Genomic DNA, 11,929 nt, shown 5'->3' with positions numbered 1-11,929 from the left:
AATCAGTCAGAAATGGACAGCTCATGATGCTGAAAGTGGGCAACTGAGTGGGCATAATTCATTTAATCCATCTTCATTTGAGATCTTACTAACAAGATTTTACTAGTTTAAGATTTTGAAGAAAATAAAACGAATGAGATTAAATAAAGTGATATGTAACATCGCTTTGTTCCGATGCTTTTTAAATAGGAACAAGCTGTAAAATACCCATGAAAGACATGAATCCGATACATATGGGGATATCATTGTTCCGTTTCTTGGATATTCAGAGGCTGAGCTACAACCTTCAATAGCCGAGGAGACAATACATTTACTTTGCTTGAGAATTAATCAAATTCTGTCACTATCAATTGAGTAAACTGTTTAAACCAAGAGAGCTGGGTTTACTTGTGACCTCTCATTGGGTTATGCCATGGAAGAAGAGTAGCCCGCAATTAAAGCTTATATTTGTTCTGCGTTGGTATGCCTACTCTGTCTGGGGTGGAAAGGTAGGCCTAACTTTTGAAAGTACAGCACCATGCTCAGATTGTATTATTTGCAAACAGGGACAGTTTCATTGCAAACAAGACACACTGATTTGGCGTTGGAGAAATATGATAAAATGAACAGATGCCTAACCTCTTTGTCCATTCTTATCTTGTAATCTCAGGTAACGTGTGGTATTAAAAAAAGTTTCCTCTATTATATAACATAAAGTAGAATTGCATGAAATGTTTATAAAAGGCTATTTTTCATGTTACTATATAGGAGATCTTTCCATCCCTACTCTTGTCTATGGTAGTCTGCAAACCCACAACGGTTTGGCCCGCAGCCCTGTGCGCTATCAAAATGGCCATGTAATGTTTACAGGACAAATAAGTTTCCAAAACTGCATATCTAAACCTCTGGACTGTCCAAGAAGTGATGGTAAATGGTAGACGTTCACTCCTATGCACATGTTTTAAAAATTATTTTGAGTATAGGGGAGGGTCATTTTTTTCAAGCATTCAGGGAGGGTTTAGGTAAAATATATATTTTATTAATATGATTAACGTTACCTCCCTTAAGTATATTGTATATTAAAAAATATATTTGTACTCAAGTAGTATTTTACTGGGTGACTTTAGTCTCTACTTGAGTCATTTTCTATTTTATGTATCTTTACGTTTACTCAAGTATGACAGGTAGGTACTTTTTCAACCACTGCTTGCAATTCCTATTTGGGGGATCGTTTAAGTGAAATGTCCCACTGGGAACTAGGAGCTTCCAATAACTCAGATGGCAGATGAACGCGGCAAGAGACTAGAACACCATTCGTCATGAGAAACCGATTCACTTTCCCACTCTATATCAGAACCTGATGGAATCTAAATATCCGTGCTAAGGGTGCAATACAGGTACATATTACTGTGCAAGAGATGTAGTGTGTCAAAAAACATAGGTGAAAATCAGTGGTGTAAAGTACTTAAGTAAAAATACTGTTATGTACTGTAATTAACGACCGATTACTATGACATTTAAAAACGTTTCCGCTATTATACAACAAAGTAGAATTGCATGAAATGTTTATCAAATATTATTTTTCATGTTACTATATAGGACATCTTTCCACCCCTATTCTTGTCTATCTATGGTAGTCTGCAAACCCACAACGGTTTGGCGCGCAGCCCTGTGCGCTATCAAAATGACCATGTAATGTTTACAGGACAAATACGTGTCTAAAACTGCATATCTAAGACTATGTATGGTCTGTCCAGAAGTGATGATAAATGGTAGACGTAGAAATAAATGAATTATAGTGGATTATTTCGATTGGTCCACATTTTTCCTGGAACAACTTCGTCTTGTCTTTTACGATTCTATCATTGGCCAGTTGACACATGGGTGTGGCTGTGTACAAATTTTGTAGGAAGCATATTGAATGGTTTCATATCAGCGTTTTTATAGACGATATCCGAAACTACCTGTAATAATTGATGGACATGGATTACACCGCAACCCAAAGTGTGTCCAGACAGCGTAAGTTAACGTACGTTGATCAAACTATTGGTAAGATGTCTGAACTTTTTGGCCTAGAAATGTATCTAACCGGCATGCTAATACTAATAGCTAGCTAACAAGTTAACCCACTCGATGGCTGCTCTTCAAGCCAAAGCTAAACTAACTATCTGGAAAATGTTGCTAGCTAACTTGCTTTTTGTGTGTCATATGCGGTGTGTTATCAATCATGACAGCTAATGTCTTACTAATATGGCTAGCTAACGCCATATTGCACAAGACTGAGCTAGCTAGCTGGCTGGCTGTTAGCCACGTCATTAGATAAACTATCTGGTGACGTTGTCATATTCCATGTAGACAGCGAATCTGAAACATGTCTGATCAGTTTCGGGCCACATTATTCAGGTGAAGGTTAGAAGGTCGCGCTATTCGCACTCAAGAGTTACGATTTCAAGCCTTCACGTATTACCTTGCTTCTAAATTGGGACATGGGACTGTGTCTCTTGTTTTGTTAGCTTCTTGTTGGTCTCCGCCCAGTGTTCAATCAGTACTTGTTCCCAATACACAGTATTCTATTTACGTCATTTAGCACCCATTGCTTGTTCCATATTTTGTTGCGTTACATCCTGAATACAAAATGGATTCAATATTTCTTTCCCACCCATCTACACACAATACTCCATAATGACAAAATTAATACATGTTTCAAATAAGCACCTTTGGCGGTGATTACAGCAGTGAGTTTTGGGGTAAGTCTCTAAGAGCTTTGCACACCTGGATTGTACAATATTTGCCCATTTATTAATTGTTAAATTCTTCAAGCTCTGTCAAGTAGATTGTTGCTAGACAGACATGTTCAAGTCTTGCCAAAACTGTAACTAGGCCGCTTGGGGACATTCAAGTCAAATTGTATTAGTCACATGCACCAAATACAACCGGTGTAGACCGTCCTTACAGTGAAATGCTTACTTACGAGCCCCTAACCAACAATGCAGTTAAAAAAATGTAAAATAAAAGTAACAAGTAATTAAAGAGCAGCAGTAAAATAACAATAGCGAGACTATACACATGTGGGTACTGTTAGTTGTGGTAATATGCTCATGTAGGTAGAGTTATTAAAGTGACTACATAGATAATAACGGAGAGTAGCAGCAGTATTCTAGAAGGGGGGCTTCCTTTTAGGGCCTTCCTCTGACACCGCCTGGTATAGAGGTCCTGGGTGGCAGGGAGCTTGGCCCCAGGGATGTACTGGGCCGTACGCACAACACTCAAATTTGATTTGATTTGCGGTCGGAGGCTGAGCGGTTGAGATCCTCTCGATGGTGCAGCTGTAGAACCTTTTGAGGATCTGAGGACCCATGCCAAATATTTTCAGTCTCCTGAGGGGGAATAGGTTTTGTTGTGCACTCTTCATGACTTTCTTAGCTACAAACGTGAGTGCTACGGGTCGGTAGTAAATTTAGGCAGGTTACCTTAGTGTTCATGGGCACAGGGACCATGGGGGTCTGCTTTAAACATGATGGTATTACAGACTCGGAGAGGTTCAAAATGTCAGTAAAGACACTTGCCAGTTGGTCAGCACATGCTCGCAGTACACGTTCTGGTAATCCGTCTGGACCTACGGCCTTGTGAATGTTGACCTGTTTAAAGGTCTTACTCACATCGGCTGTGGAGAACGGGATCACACAGTCTTCCGGAAGAGTTGGTGCTCTCATGCATGTTTCAGTGTTATTTGCCTTGAAGCGAGCATATAAGTAGTTTAGCTCATCTGGTAGGCTTGCGTCACTGGGCAGCTCTCGGCTGTGCTTCTCTTTGTAGTCTAATGGTTTCCAAGCCCTGACACAACCGATGAGCATCAGAACCAGTGTAGTGCGATTCGATCTTAGTCCTGTATTGACGCTTTGCCTGTTTGATGGTTCGCCAGAGGGCACAGCGGGATTTCTTATAAGCCTCTGGGTTAGAGTACCGCTCCCTGAAACTGGCAGCTCTAGCCTTTAGCTCTGTGCGGATGTTGCCTGTAATCCATGGCTTCTGGTTGGGGTATGTATGTATGTACGTACGGTAACTGTGGGGATGACATCATCGATGCACTTATTGAAGAAGCCAATGACTGATGTGGTGAACTTCTCAATCAAATCAAATCAAATGTATTTATATAGCCCTTCTTACATCAGCTGATATCTCAAAGTGCTGTACAGAAACCCAGCCTAAAACCCCAAAACAGCAAGCAATGCAGGTGTAGAAGCACGGTGGCTAGGAAAAACTCCCTAGAAAGGCCAAAACCTTGGAAGAAACCTAGTGAGGAACCAGGCTATGAGGGGTGGCCAGTCCTCTTCTGGCTGTGCCGGGTGGAGATTATAACAGAAGATGGCCAAGATGTTCAAATGTTCATAAATGATCAGCATGGTCAAATAATAATAATAATCACAGTAGTTGTCGAGGGTGCAACAAGTCAGCACCTTAGGAGTAAATGTCAGTTGGCTTTTCATAGCCGATCATTAGGAGTATCTCTACCGCTCCTGTTGTCTCTAGAGAGTTGAAAACAGCAGGTCTGGGACAGGTAGCACGTCCGGTGAACAGGTCAGGGTTCCATAGCCGCAGGCAGAACAGTTGAAACTGGAGCAGCAGCCAGGCCAGGTGGACTGGGGACAGCAAGGTGTCATCATGCCAGGTAGTCCTGAGGCATGGTCCTAGGGCTCAGGTCCTCAGAGAGAGAGAATTAGAGAGAGCATACTTAAATTCACACAGGACACTGGATAAGACCGTAGAAGTACTCCAGATAAAACAAACTGACCCTTGCCCCCCGACACAAACTACTGCAGCATAAATACTGGAGGCTGAGACAGGAGGGGTCGAGAGACACTGTGGCCCCATCTGATGATACCCCCGTACAGGGCCAAACAGGAAGGATATAACCCCACCCACTTTGCCAAAGCACAGCCCCCACACCACTAGAGGGATATCTTCAACCACCAACTTACCATCCTGAGACAAGGCTGAGTATAGCCCACAAAGATCAGTCCAAAATCTCTTTATATCTGAAAACCTCTGTTTTGTCTGCACGTTTTCTTCAGTAATCCACAGGCACAAACACAGTCACAACAGGCAGACAAAAAAAAATCCAAATTGTATTTGTAAAGTTCATAGAAACATGTCAAACAATGTTTATATTCAATCCTCAGGTTGTTTTTAGCCTAAATTATCGATAATATTTAAACCGGACAATAACGTTGTCAATATAAAAGGTAAACAAGAAAGGCACTCTCTGGTCGCGCGCATGAAAAAAGCTCTTTGACACGGCAGGGTCCACTCATTCAGACTGCTCTTACTCCCTCATTTTTCAGAATACAAGTCTGAAACAATTTCTAAAGACTGTTGACATCTAGTGGAAGGCATAGGAACTGCAATTTGAGTCCTAAGTCAATGGGTTCTGTCATGGCATTGAGTAGAAAATGAAAAAGTTCTGTTATACTCACAGACATTATTTTAACAGTTTTGGAAACTTTAGAGTGCATACACTTTCTTCTGGGCCTGAGTAGAAGGAAGTTTATTTTGGGCATGCTGTATATCCAAAATTCCAAATGCTGCCCCCTACCCTTGAAGTTAAATCCATTATTAAAAAATGGAAAGAATATGGCACCACAACAAACCTGTAAAGAGAGGGCCGCCCACCAAAACTCACGGACTAGGCAAGGAGGGCATTAATCAGAGAGACAACAAAGTGACCGAAGGTAACTCTGAAGGAGCTGCAAAGCTCCACAGCGGAGATTGGAGTATCTGTCCATAGGACCACTTTAAGCCGTACACTCCACAGAGCTGGGCTTTACGGAAAAGTGGCCAGAAAAAAAGACATATATGATATGCTTATGATTAGTAGGTGTGGATAGAAAACACTGAAGTTTCAATCATGTCTGTGACTATAACAGAAAGCGTCAGAGCTATGGGCCATTTCACTAACAAGGCAAAATGGGACATGGATTGGCTCCACTGTAATGGAATGGAATTGTAGTCATGAGAACGGCTAAGAGTACCATGGTAAACTTACTGATTTGGTAAAGGATATGAAACATTAGGACTACCCATTTCAATAGGTCAGAAATAGAGAATCAGAGATGTGCTTCTAATGAATGACAAACATTGTATTTCATTATTTAGGCCTATAGGCTTTTTTGAGACAGACTAGAGCTGGACGATATGGACAAACATCTATATTGCGATAAATTGGCACGATAATGAGAAATTGAATAACTTTAAAACAGTGTGCAGCAGTTACTTTTGTTATATGGCGCTTAACTACTACTGCTACTTGTAATATTGTACCATTTGTCCAGTTAGCAATAGCCCATATTAGCAGACTTATTTCATTTCAACCTTCACATTCCTATACTTAAAGTTATTGATATCTGTAAAATCCTCGGTTTGGTTGGTACCGATCATTTTTGGTTTATCGTCCCGGCTCTACAGTAGACCACGAGTGGAGATCTATAAGTGTGTCCGTTTTTGAAGTTTAATTTTGAAATAGAGCCTACTTGTCCTGGTTGACCTCTCTCTCTTTGAGAAAGAGGTTCCTAATCTCAATTGATCTCGTTGTTAAGTATTAATAATAAGATTAGTCTACGGTGCAGGCCAATGCATGTCTGTGAAAGGACAAAGTATACATTGATAGGAAGTGGCTGGGGTGACATAAGGGTGTCCATCTGCTTAGTGGGCGATGTGATTCTGCACTCGGGATAAAACACACCCAGAATTGATGACTGAGAACAGGGTTTATCTTACACATGGAGTGAAGAGACCCCGTTATAGGCACTGTCTGCTTAGGCCAGGCTATTTGTTGAATTGTGTCAATGTGCACTGCATAGCTCCTCCTTTTGCGGCTACATTTTGGGTTGTCCTTCAAAATGCATTGGACGTTTGTCGTTCGCCACCTTACAGCTTCACGTAACATCACAGGTATTAACGATGCATGCTTGTGTTGCACAGTACTTGCAGCCTGTATTCCCCACTCCGCTGACCAGAATGTGCTTTCATCCACCTCTGGTGTGACAGATCCCGAAACGAGGAGCATGTCAATGGCCAGGACAGACCCCAGTCAGCTGTTTGATGACACCAGTGCAGCGCTGGGGGGGCAGCCCACTGGGTTCCAGGGCCAGGGTGTTGGAACGATGGGCCACCCCGGCCGGACCCTCCTCTCAGACCCCATGTCCAACTTGGCCATGGCTTACGGGAGCAGCCTGGCCAGCCAGGGCAAAGACTTGGTGGACAAAAATGTAAGACTCATGGTAGTGACGGTACATAGCTGTGGTACCAGTTAGTAAGTAGCAACATGATGTGTCATTAAGTGGGCCTAAATTGTCTTGGTTTTGCTCCGTTTCATCTACAGCTGGATCGTTTCCTCCCCATCTCTAAGCTGAAATATTACTTTGCCGTGGACACAGTTTACGTGGGCAAGAAACTCGGCCTGCTAGTCTTCCCCTACATGCACCAGGTACTGATGCCATGTCACCCTGTGTTACTATGGTCACCATCTGTTGGTATTGCTTGTGTCCATGTCCAGACTCAGAGTTACCAAGCTGATACTGAACTTATGCCCTAGGATGACTCTCATTGAATGGGTGACTGAAGAAGGTGTATGTTTTTGTTTTGCTTTTGATTAGAACTGGGAAGTGAGCTACCAACAGGACACCCCAGTGGCTCCACGCTTTGATATCAACGCTCCTGACTTGTACATTCCAGGTAAAGGAGATTTGGTCAGGTCTACCACCCTGACTGAAACTAAACAAATAAAACCTGCAACTAGCCTATTATTGTTTTAACATTGCTTTATATTATTTTGCAGCAATGGGTTTCATCACATACATCCTGGTGGCTGGGTTAGCGCTCGGAACACAGAACAGGTAAACTGGTCCACTTTGCAACTTTCTTCCCAGTTTTCTGTATAAAGAGTATCCTGAAACGTGTATCTCCCCTCTAGGTTTACCCCTGAGATCCTGGGAATGCAGGCCAGCTCAGCCCTGGTGTGGCTCATCATGGAGGTGCTGGTTGTCCTCCTCAGTCTCTACCTGGTCACAGTCAACACAGACCTCACCACTATCGATCTTGTGGCCTTCTCCGGATACAAATATGTGGGGTATGGCTGCTCTCTCTCTCTCTCTTGCTCTCTCTGGCATGATTAGTATGCCATTGCGGTTTGTGTTTCTGGATTTCCCTGTCTTTCAACATGGAAGTTGTCTTAAGTATATACTAAAGTTGTAAAGACATGATGACACATCGACTACTCGGATGAATTGTGAAAGATTCCCTTGTGTGTGCAGGATGATTGTAGGGGTCGTGGCAGGGTTACTATTTGGTCGAACGGGATATTACCTAACGCTGCTGTGGTGCTGTATATCCATCTTCGTCTTCATGGTGAGTAGCAGGAAGAGCGGACGATTAGAATCGGATTTACTCCACCCAATGTCCCCTGCTAGCGCCTTGACTACTGTACGTAGGTTCACAAGCTTGATTTTGGCTCCCTCTGTCTTGGTCCTCTCTTCAGATCCGCACGTTGAGACTCAAGCTCCTGTCTGAGGCAGCAGCCCAAGGCGTGTTGGTTCACGGGGCCAGGAACCAGCTGAGGATGTACCTGACCATGTCCATCGCAGCCGCCCAGCCCATTTTTATGTACTGGTTGACCTATCACCTGGTCAGGTAAGACCACGAGCTGATCAGGAGTGTTTCATCTGACAAGACACTACCTCTCTATGGAAAAATAAGACTGTTCACTGACCATCACTTCTCCCCACCATTCGCTGCAGAGGTGCGGGACACATGCACGGATAAATAAAACCACACACAAATGGCATTGTAGAATTAGCATTGCGAAGTCTCACAGTACAAGTGTAACAGTAGTGTTGACCTGTCTTTTTGTATTGTTTTTTTTAAATGTAATTGTCTAAGAAGGATAATTGACTTGTGACATGTTTTGTATACTGTAATTAGTTATGTTTTCTAAGTATTTGTGAACATATGGTTGTATATTAGCAATCCAGCTCGCAAAAGCTTTGACTGAGCCAAGGATGGAAGCACAGTTAAGGCAAATTCATAGCCTACGTAAGTAGGCAACGCAAGAACGAAGTTAGCTCCATAAAATGGCTGTCCTGCGGCATTGCATTGCAGAATTTGCAGCCCACAATTTGTAATGTCACAACTACGCAGAGAAACCATTTCATGTGGCTTATTGTGTTCTTGCGTTACATACTTACATTGACTCAAAGGCTTTAGCATAATTTGCCTGCGCCGTCCAGTGAACACAAAAAAAGCGCTCTTAATGTCCTTAATCACAGGATGATGTCTGTAAACAGATTTGTGGCTGTGTGATTGTAAATACGAAAAATGCTTTTTGTACATGTCTTGGTGCCACGAACTGAAGCCCAAACAAAAGACTTTCAATCATGTAACAAAGTCATTAAGTCATCTTAAATTACAGCTGATGCTTTTTTAAACAAGCTTGACAAAATTACATGAGCATATGACACTGTAATTGATTTTCAGGCTTCAAACTGGAAAAAATATTTAATGGTTTAAGATGTTCAAATACTGGCCTCTATTTCAAATGTAGGCCTAATTACTAGAGATATCACGCTAAAATGGTGTTGCTTGCCATGCCTCAGTTGCTTTTATGAATATTTGATATACAGAGGCGGAATAACATGGATCCTCTAATGCTCTCTTCAACTTGATAAATAAACTGAAACTGGAGTACAAATTTGATATGGCTTTTTTAAAATGAACTGTTATGAAGCTGAATATGTCTTGTCCGGTATCACTAACATACACTCAAACTTTGCTTCCTATTGCTACAATTTTTTTCCCAACGGGAAATAAGCTTTAATGGACAATGTCTACATTGTATCTATGTAAGATTAACACCTTAGCCCTTTTCCCTCTCTGCCCCAGGTTAGGATGATATGGTAATCAATAAGGAAAGCCGGTGTGTATGATAAAGCCTGCTTACCTTGACATTAGCAGATGTCAGATATTCCTGTCAATCTTGATCCAACACTCCTGCTCTGTCCCCACTGTCACATGGCACAATCAGATAACAGAAGTTGTGGTTTACACCTTGGATTAACATGTGGTTGTCATCTGTTCTTGATCGGATCACTATCTAATCGAAATGTGTTGCGTTACACATGGTAATAAAATGTGTCTTATCCACCGCTGCTTCCACATTGTGCCCAGATGCCATGGTCCCTCCCTGTATGTGAATGAATTCAACCTGTCTTGGACCTCCCATTATGAAACAAGCTGTATAAATTGAAAGGAAAAGGCACGTTTTGTTTAATACTCATAATAATAATCATTAGACTACTTTTTTTATCCAATGATATAAGACTGGCCATAATAGCCTACTGTCCCAATTAACCTTGACCTGTCCACGGCCGTACAAATAAATATTCTGAGAATCTCTCCCATCCCTAAAAAAGTCACCACGCAAACAAGCTGAGTATCTGGATGGGTGTACAAAATATATTGAACAGTATAAATAGAAATGACACAGGCCCTAATGCCCACAGTAAAAACCAAAACAAGTTAAAGTAGGCTACAAAGTGCATCTCAGAGTGGCGCAAAGCATTATCCAAACAGGTTTGGACAGGGTTGTTCTTTACACATGGATGTTGTCTTTATATTATTGTAATCTTGTATTGAAAATAACCCCTATATAGGCCTAAAAAGCACAACAACAAAAAAGCGACAGGCTGGGAGTACAACTGTGGTTTAGTTCCCTCCAAATAATTGATCAGTGATAAATCGCTAACGGAACCTGAATATGATAACCTATAGCGAGACGTGGTCAAATTACGAAAATGCTTAGATAAAACCTGCAATCGATATATTGGACAGTGGCCTTGTTCATGCTTACAGAAAGCTGTGACTTATAAAATCAAAAAGGATTGGATTGTAATACCAATGTATTATTTTCATATCTGATAGGCCAATAGCAACTGAAATGGACTTTTCATTCTGGCTAGATTTAAATGTACAGGTGGGAAAATTTGGCCTACACATTACACTTTGCCATACACAGTTCTTGTCATACGCTGAGCTTTTCTGCCGCGACCCAAAGATTGTAGTTGTATTACGGTTTTATCTTTTAACATTGTGTTATATTTAAACTGTGCTACTTTAGTATTTTACTATTTGTTAATAATCGATGATTGAACATTTATTTACAATTTAGTCTTTGAATGCGAGAAACCAATAAAATCTACTTGCACTACTACATGGGTTTCTGACAATGTTCTGAGAAAGACCAATCTACATATTTCAGGTGATCTCTGTATAAAACTATTATTTGGTATTATGTTCACAATTAAATGTGTAAAATGAGGTCAGTTTATGTCTCATGAAGATGGCTGTCCGTAGTCTGATTGGGTAGCGACAATATAGAAGACACAGGTGTGGTTTTACTTCGCAGACAAATATTATTCTCTATATGGCTGTCGACAAACGACCACAAATAATTTATCCATCTGGTTTGAAGTTTTCCTTTTGAGTTGTCAAAGAAAATAGACAAGTGGTGCCAAGTATTGCACGACAGTGTATTTCCAGATTCATAGCTAAGTTCATATGTTCAAACAGTACTCAGACCCCTTCACTTTTTCCACATTTTGTTAGCCTTATTCTAACATGCATTTAAAAACTAATCTACACATTACACCATAAAGTGAAAACAGGTTCAGAAATGTTTGCAATACCTTATTGACATAACGATTCAGACGCTGTCTAATATAAAGGTCCCACAGTTGACAGTGCATGTCAGAGCAAAAACCAAGCTGAGGTCGAAGTAATTCTCCGTAGAGTTCCGAGACAGGATTGTGACGAGGCACAGAACTGGGGAAGGGTACTAAAAAGATTATGCAGCATTGTAGGTCCCTCAAGAACACAGTGGCCTTGATCATTCTTAAATGGA

At 41.3% G+C, this 11,929-nt stretch overlaps 1 protein-coding gene across 4 annotated transcripts; it reads left to right on the top strand.

Moving 5' to 3' along the window:
* The first annotated feature begins 1,257 nt into the window (after positions 1-1,257).
* Positions 1,258-9,717, top strand: LOC124005801 (protein YIF1B-like). Of its 4 annotated transcripts, none has more exons than XM_046315363.1 (8): positions 1,258-1,376; positions 7,024-7,244; positions 7,358-7,462; positions 7,632-7,710; positions 7,814-7,871; positions 7,949-8,104; positions 8,289-8,382; positions 8,513-9,717. In XM_046315363.1, the coding sequence occupies exons 2-8, from the start codon at positions 7,041-7,043 to the stop codon at positions 8,666-8,668; spliced, it is 852 nt and encodes a 283-aa protein (XP_046171319.1). In that variant the 5' UTR covers positions 1,258-1,376; positions 7,024-7,040; the 3' UTR covers positions 8,669-9,717. The 4 variants fall into 4 exon arrangements, with proteins under 4 accessions (XP_046171319.1, XP_046171317.1, XP_046171318.1 ...); XM_046315361.1 differs by lacking the exon at positions 1,258-1,376 and adding an exon at positions 1,840-1,998; XM_046315362.1 differs by lacking the exon at positions 1,258-1,376 and adding an exon at positions 1,852-2,008.
* Positions 9,718-11,929: the final 2,212 nt, after the last annotated feature.

The sequence above is a fragment of the Oncorhynchus gorbuscha genome, linkage group LG19, assembly GCF_021184085.1.
Source record: "Oncorhynchus gorbuscha isolate QuinsamMale2020 ecotype Even-year linkage group LG19, OgorEven_v1.0, whole genome shotgun sequence".
NCBI classification, from domain to species: Eukaryota; Metazoa; Chordata; class Actinopteri; order Salmoniformes; family Salmonidae; genus Oncorhynchus; species Oncorhynchus gorbuscha.
This window is presented reverse-complemented; position numbering and strand designations above follow the sequence as displayed.

Bases quoted from the DNA above. Each gene is read 5' to 3' on its own strand.
- LOC124005801 (XM_046315360.1), top strand. From the start codon at position 1,956: ATGGACATGGATTACACCGCAACCCAAAGTGTGTCCAGACAGCGTAAG. The intron at 7,463-7,631 runs GTACTGATGCCA...GCTTTTGATTAG, and splicing joins TCTTCCCCTACATGCACCAG to AACTGGGAAGTGAGCTACCA. The intron at 7,872-7,948 runs GTAAACTGGTCC...TCTCCCCTCTAG, and splicing joins GCGCTCGGAACACAGAACAG to GTTTACCCCTGAGATCCTGG.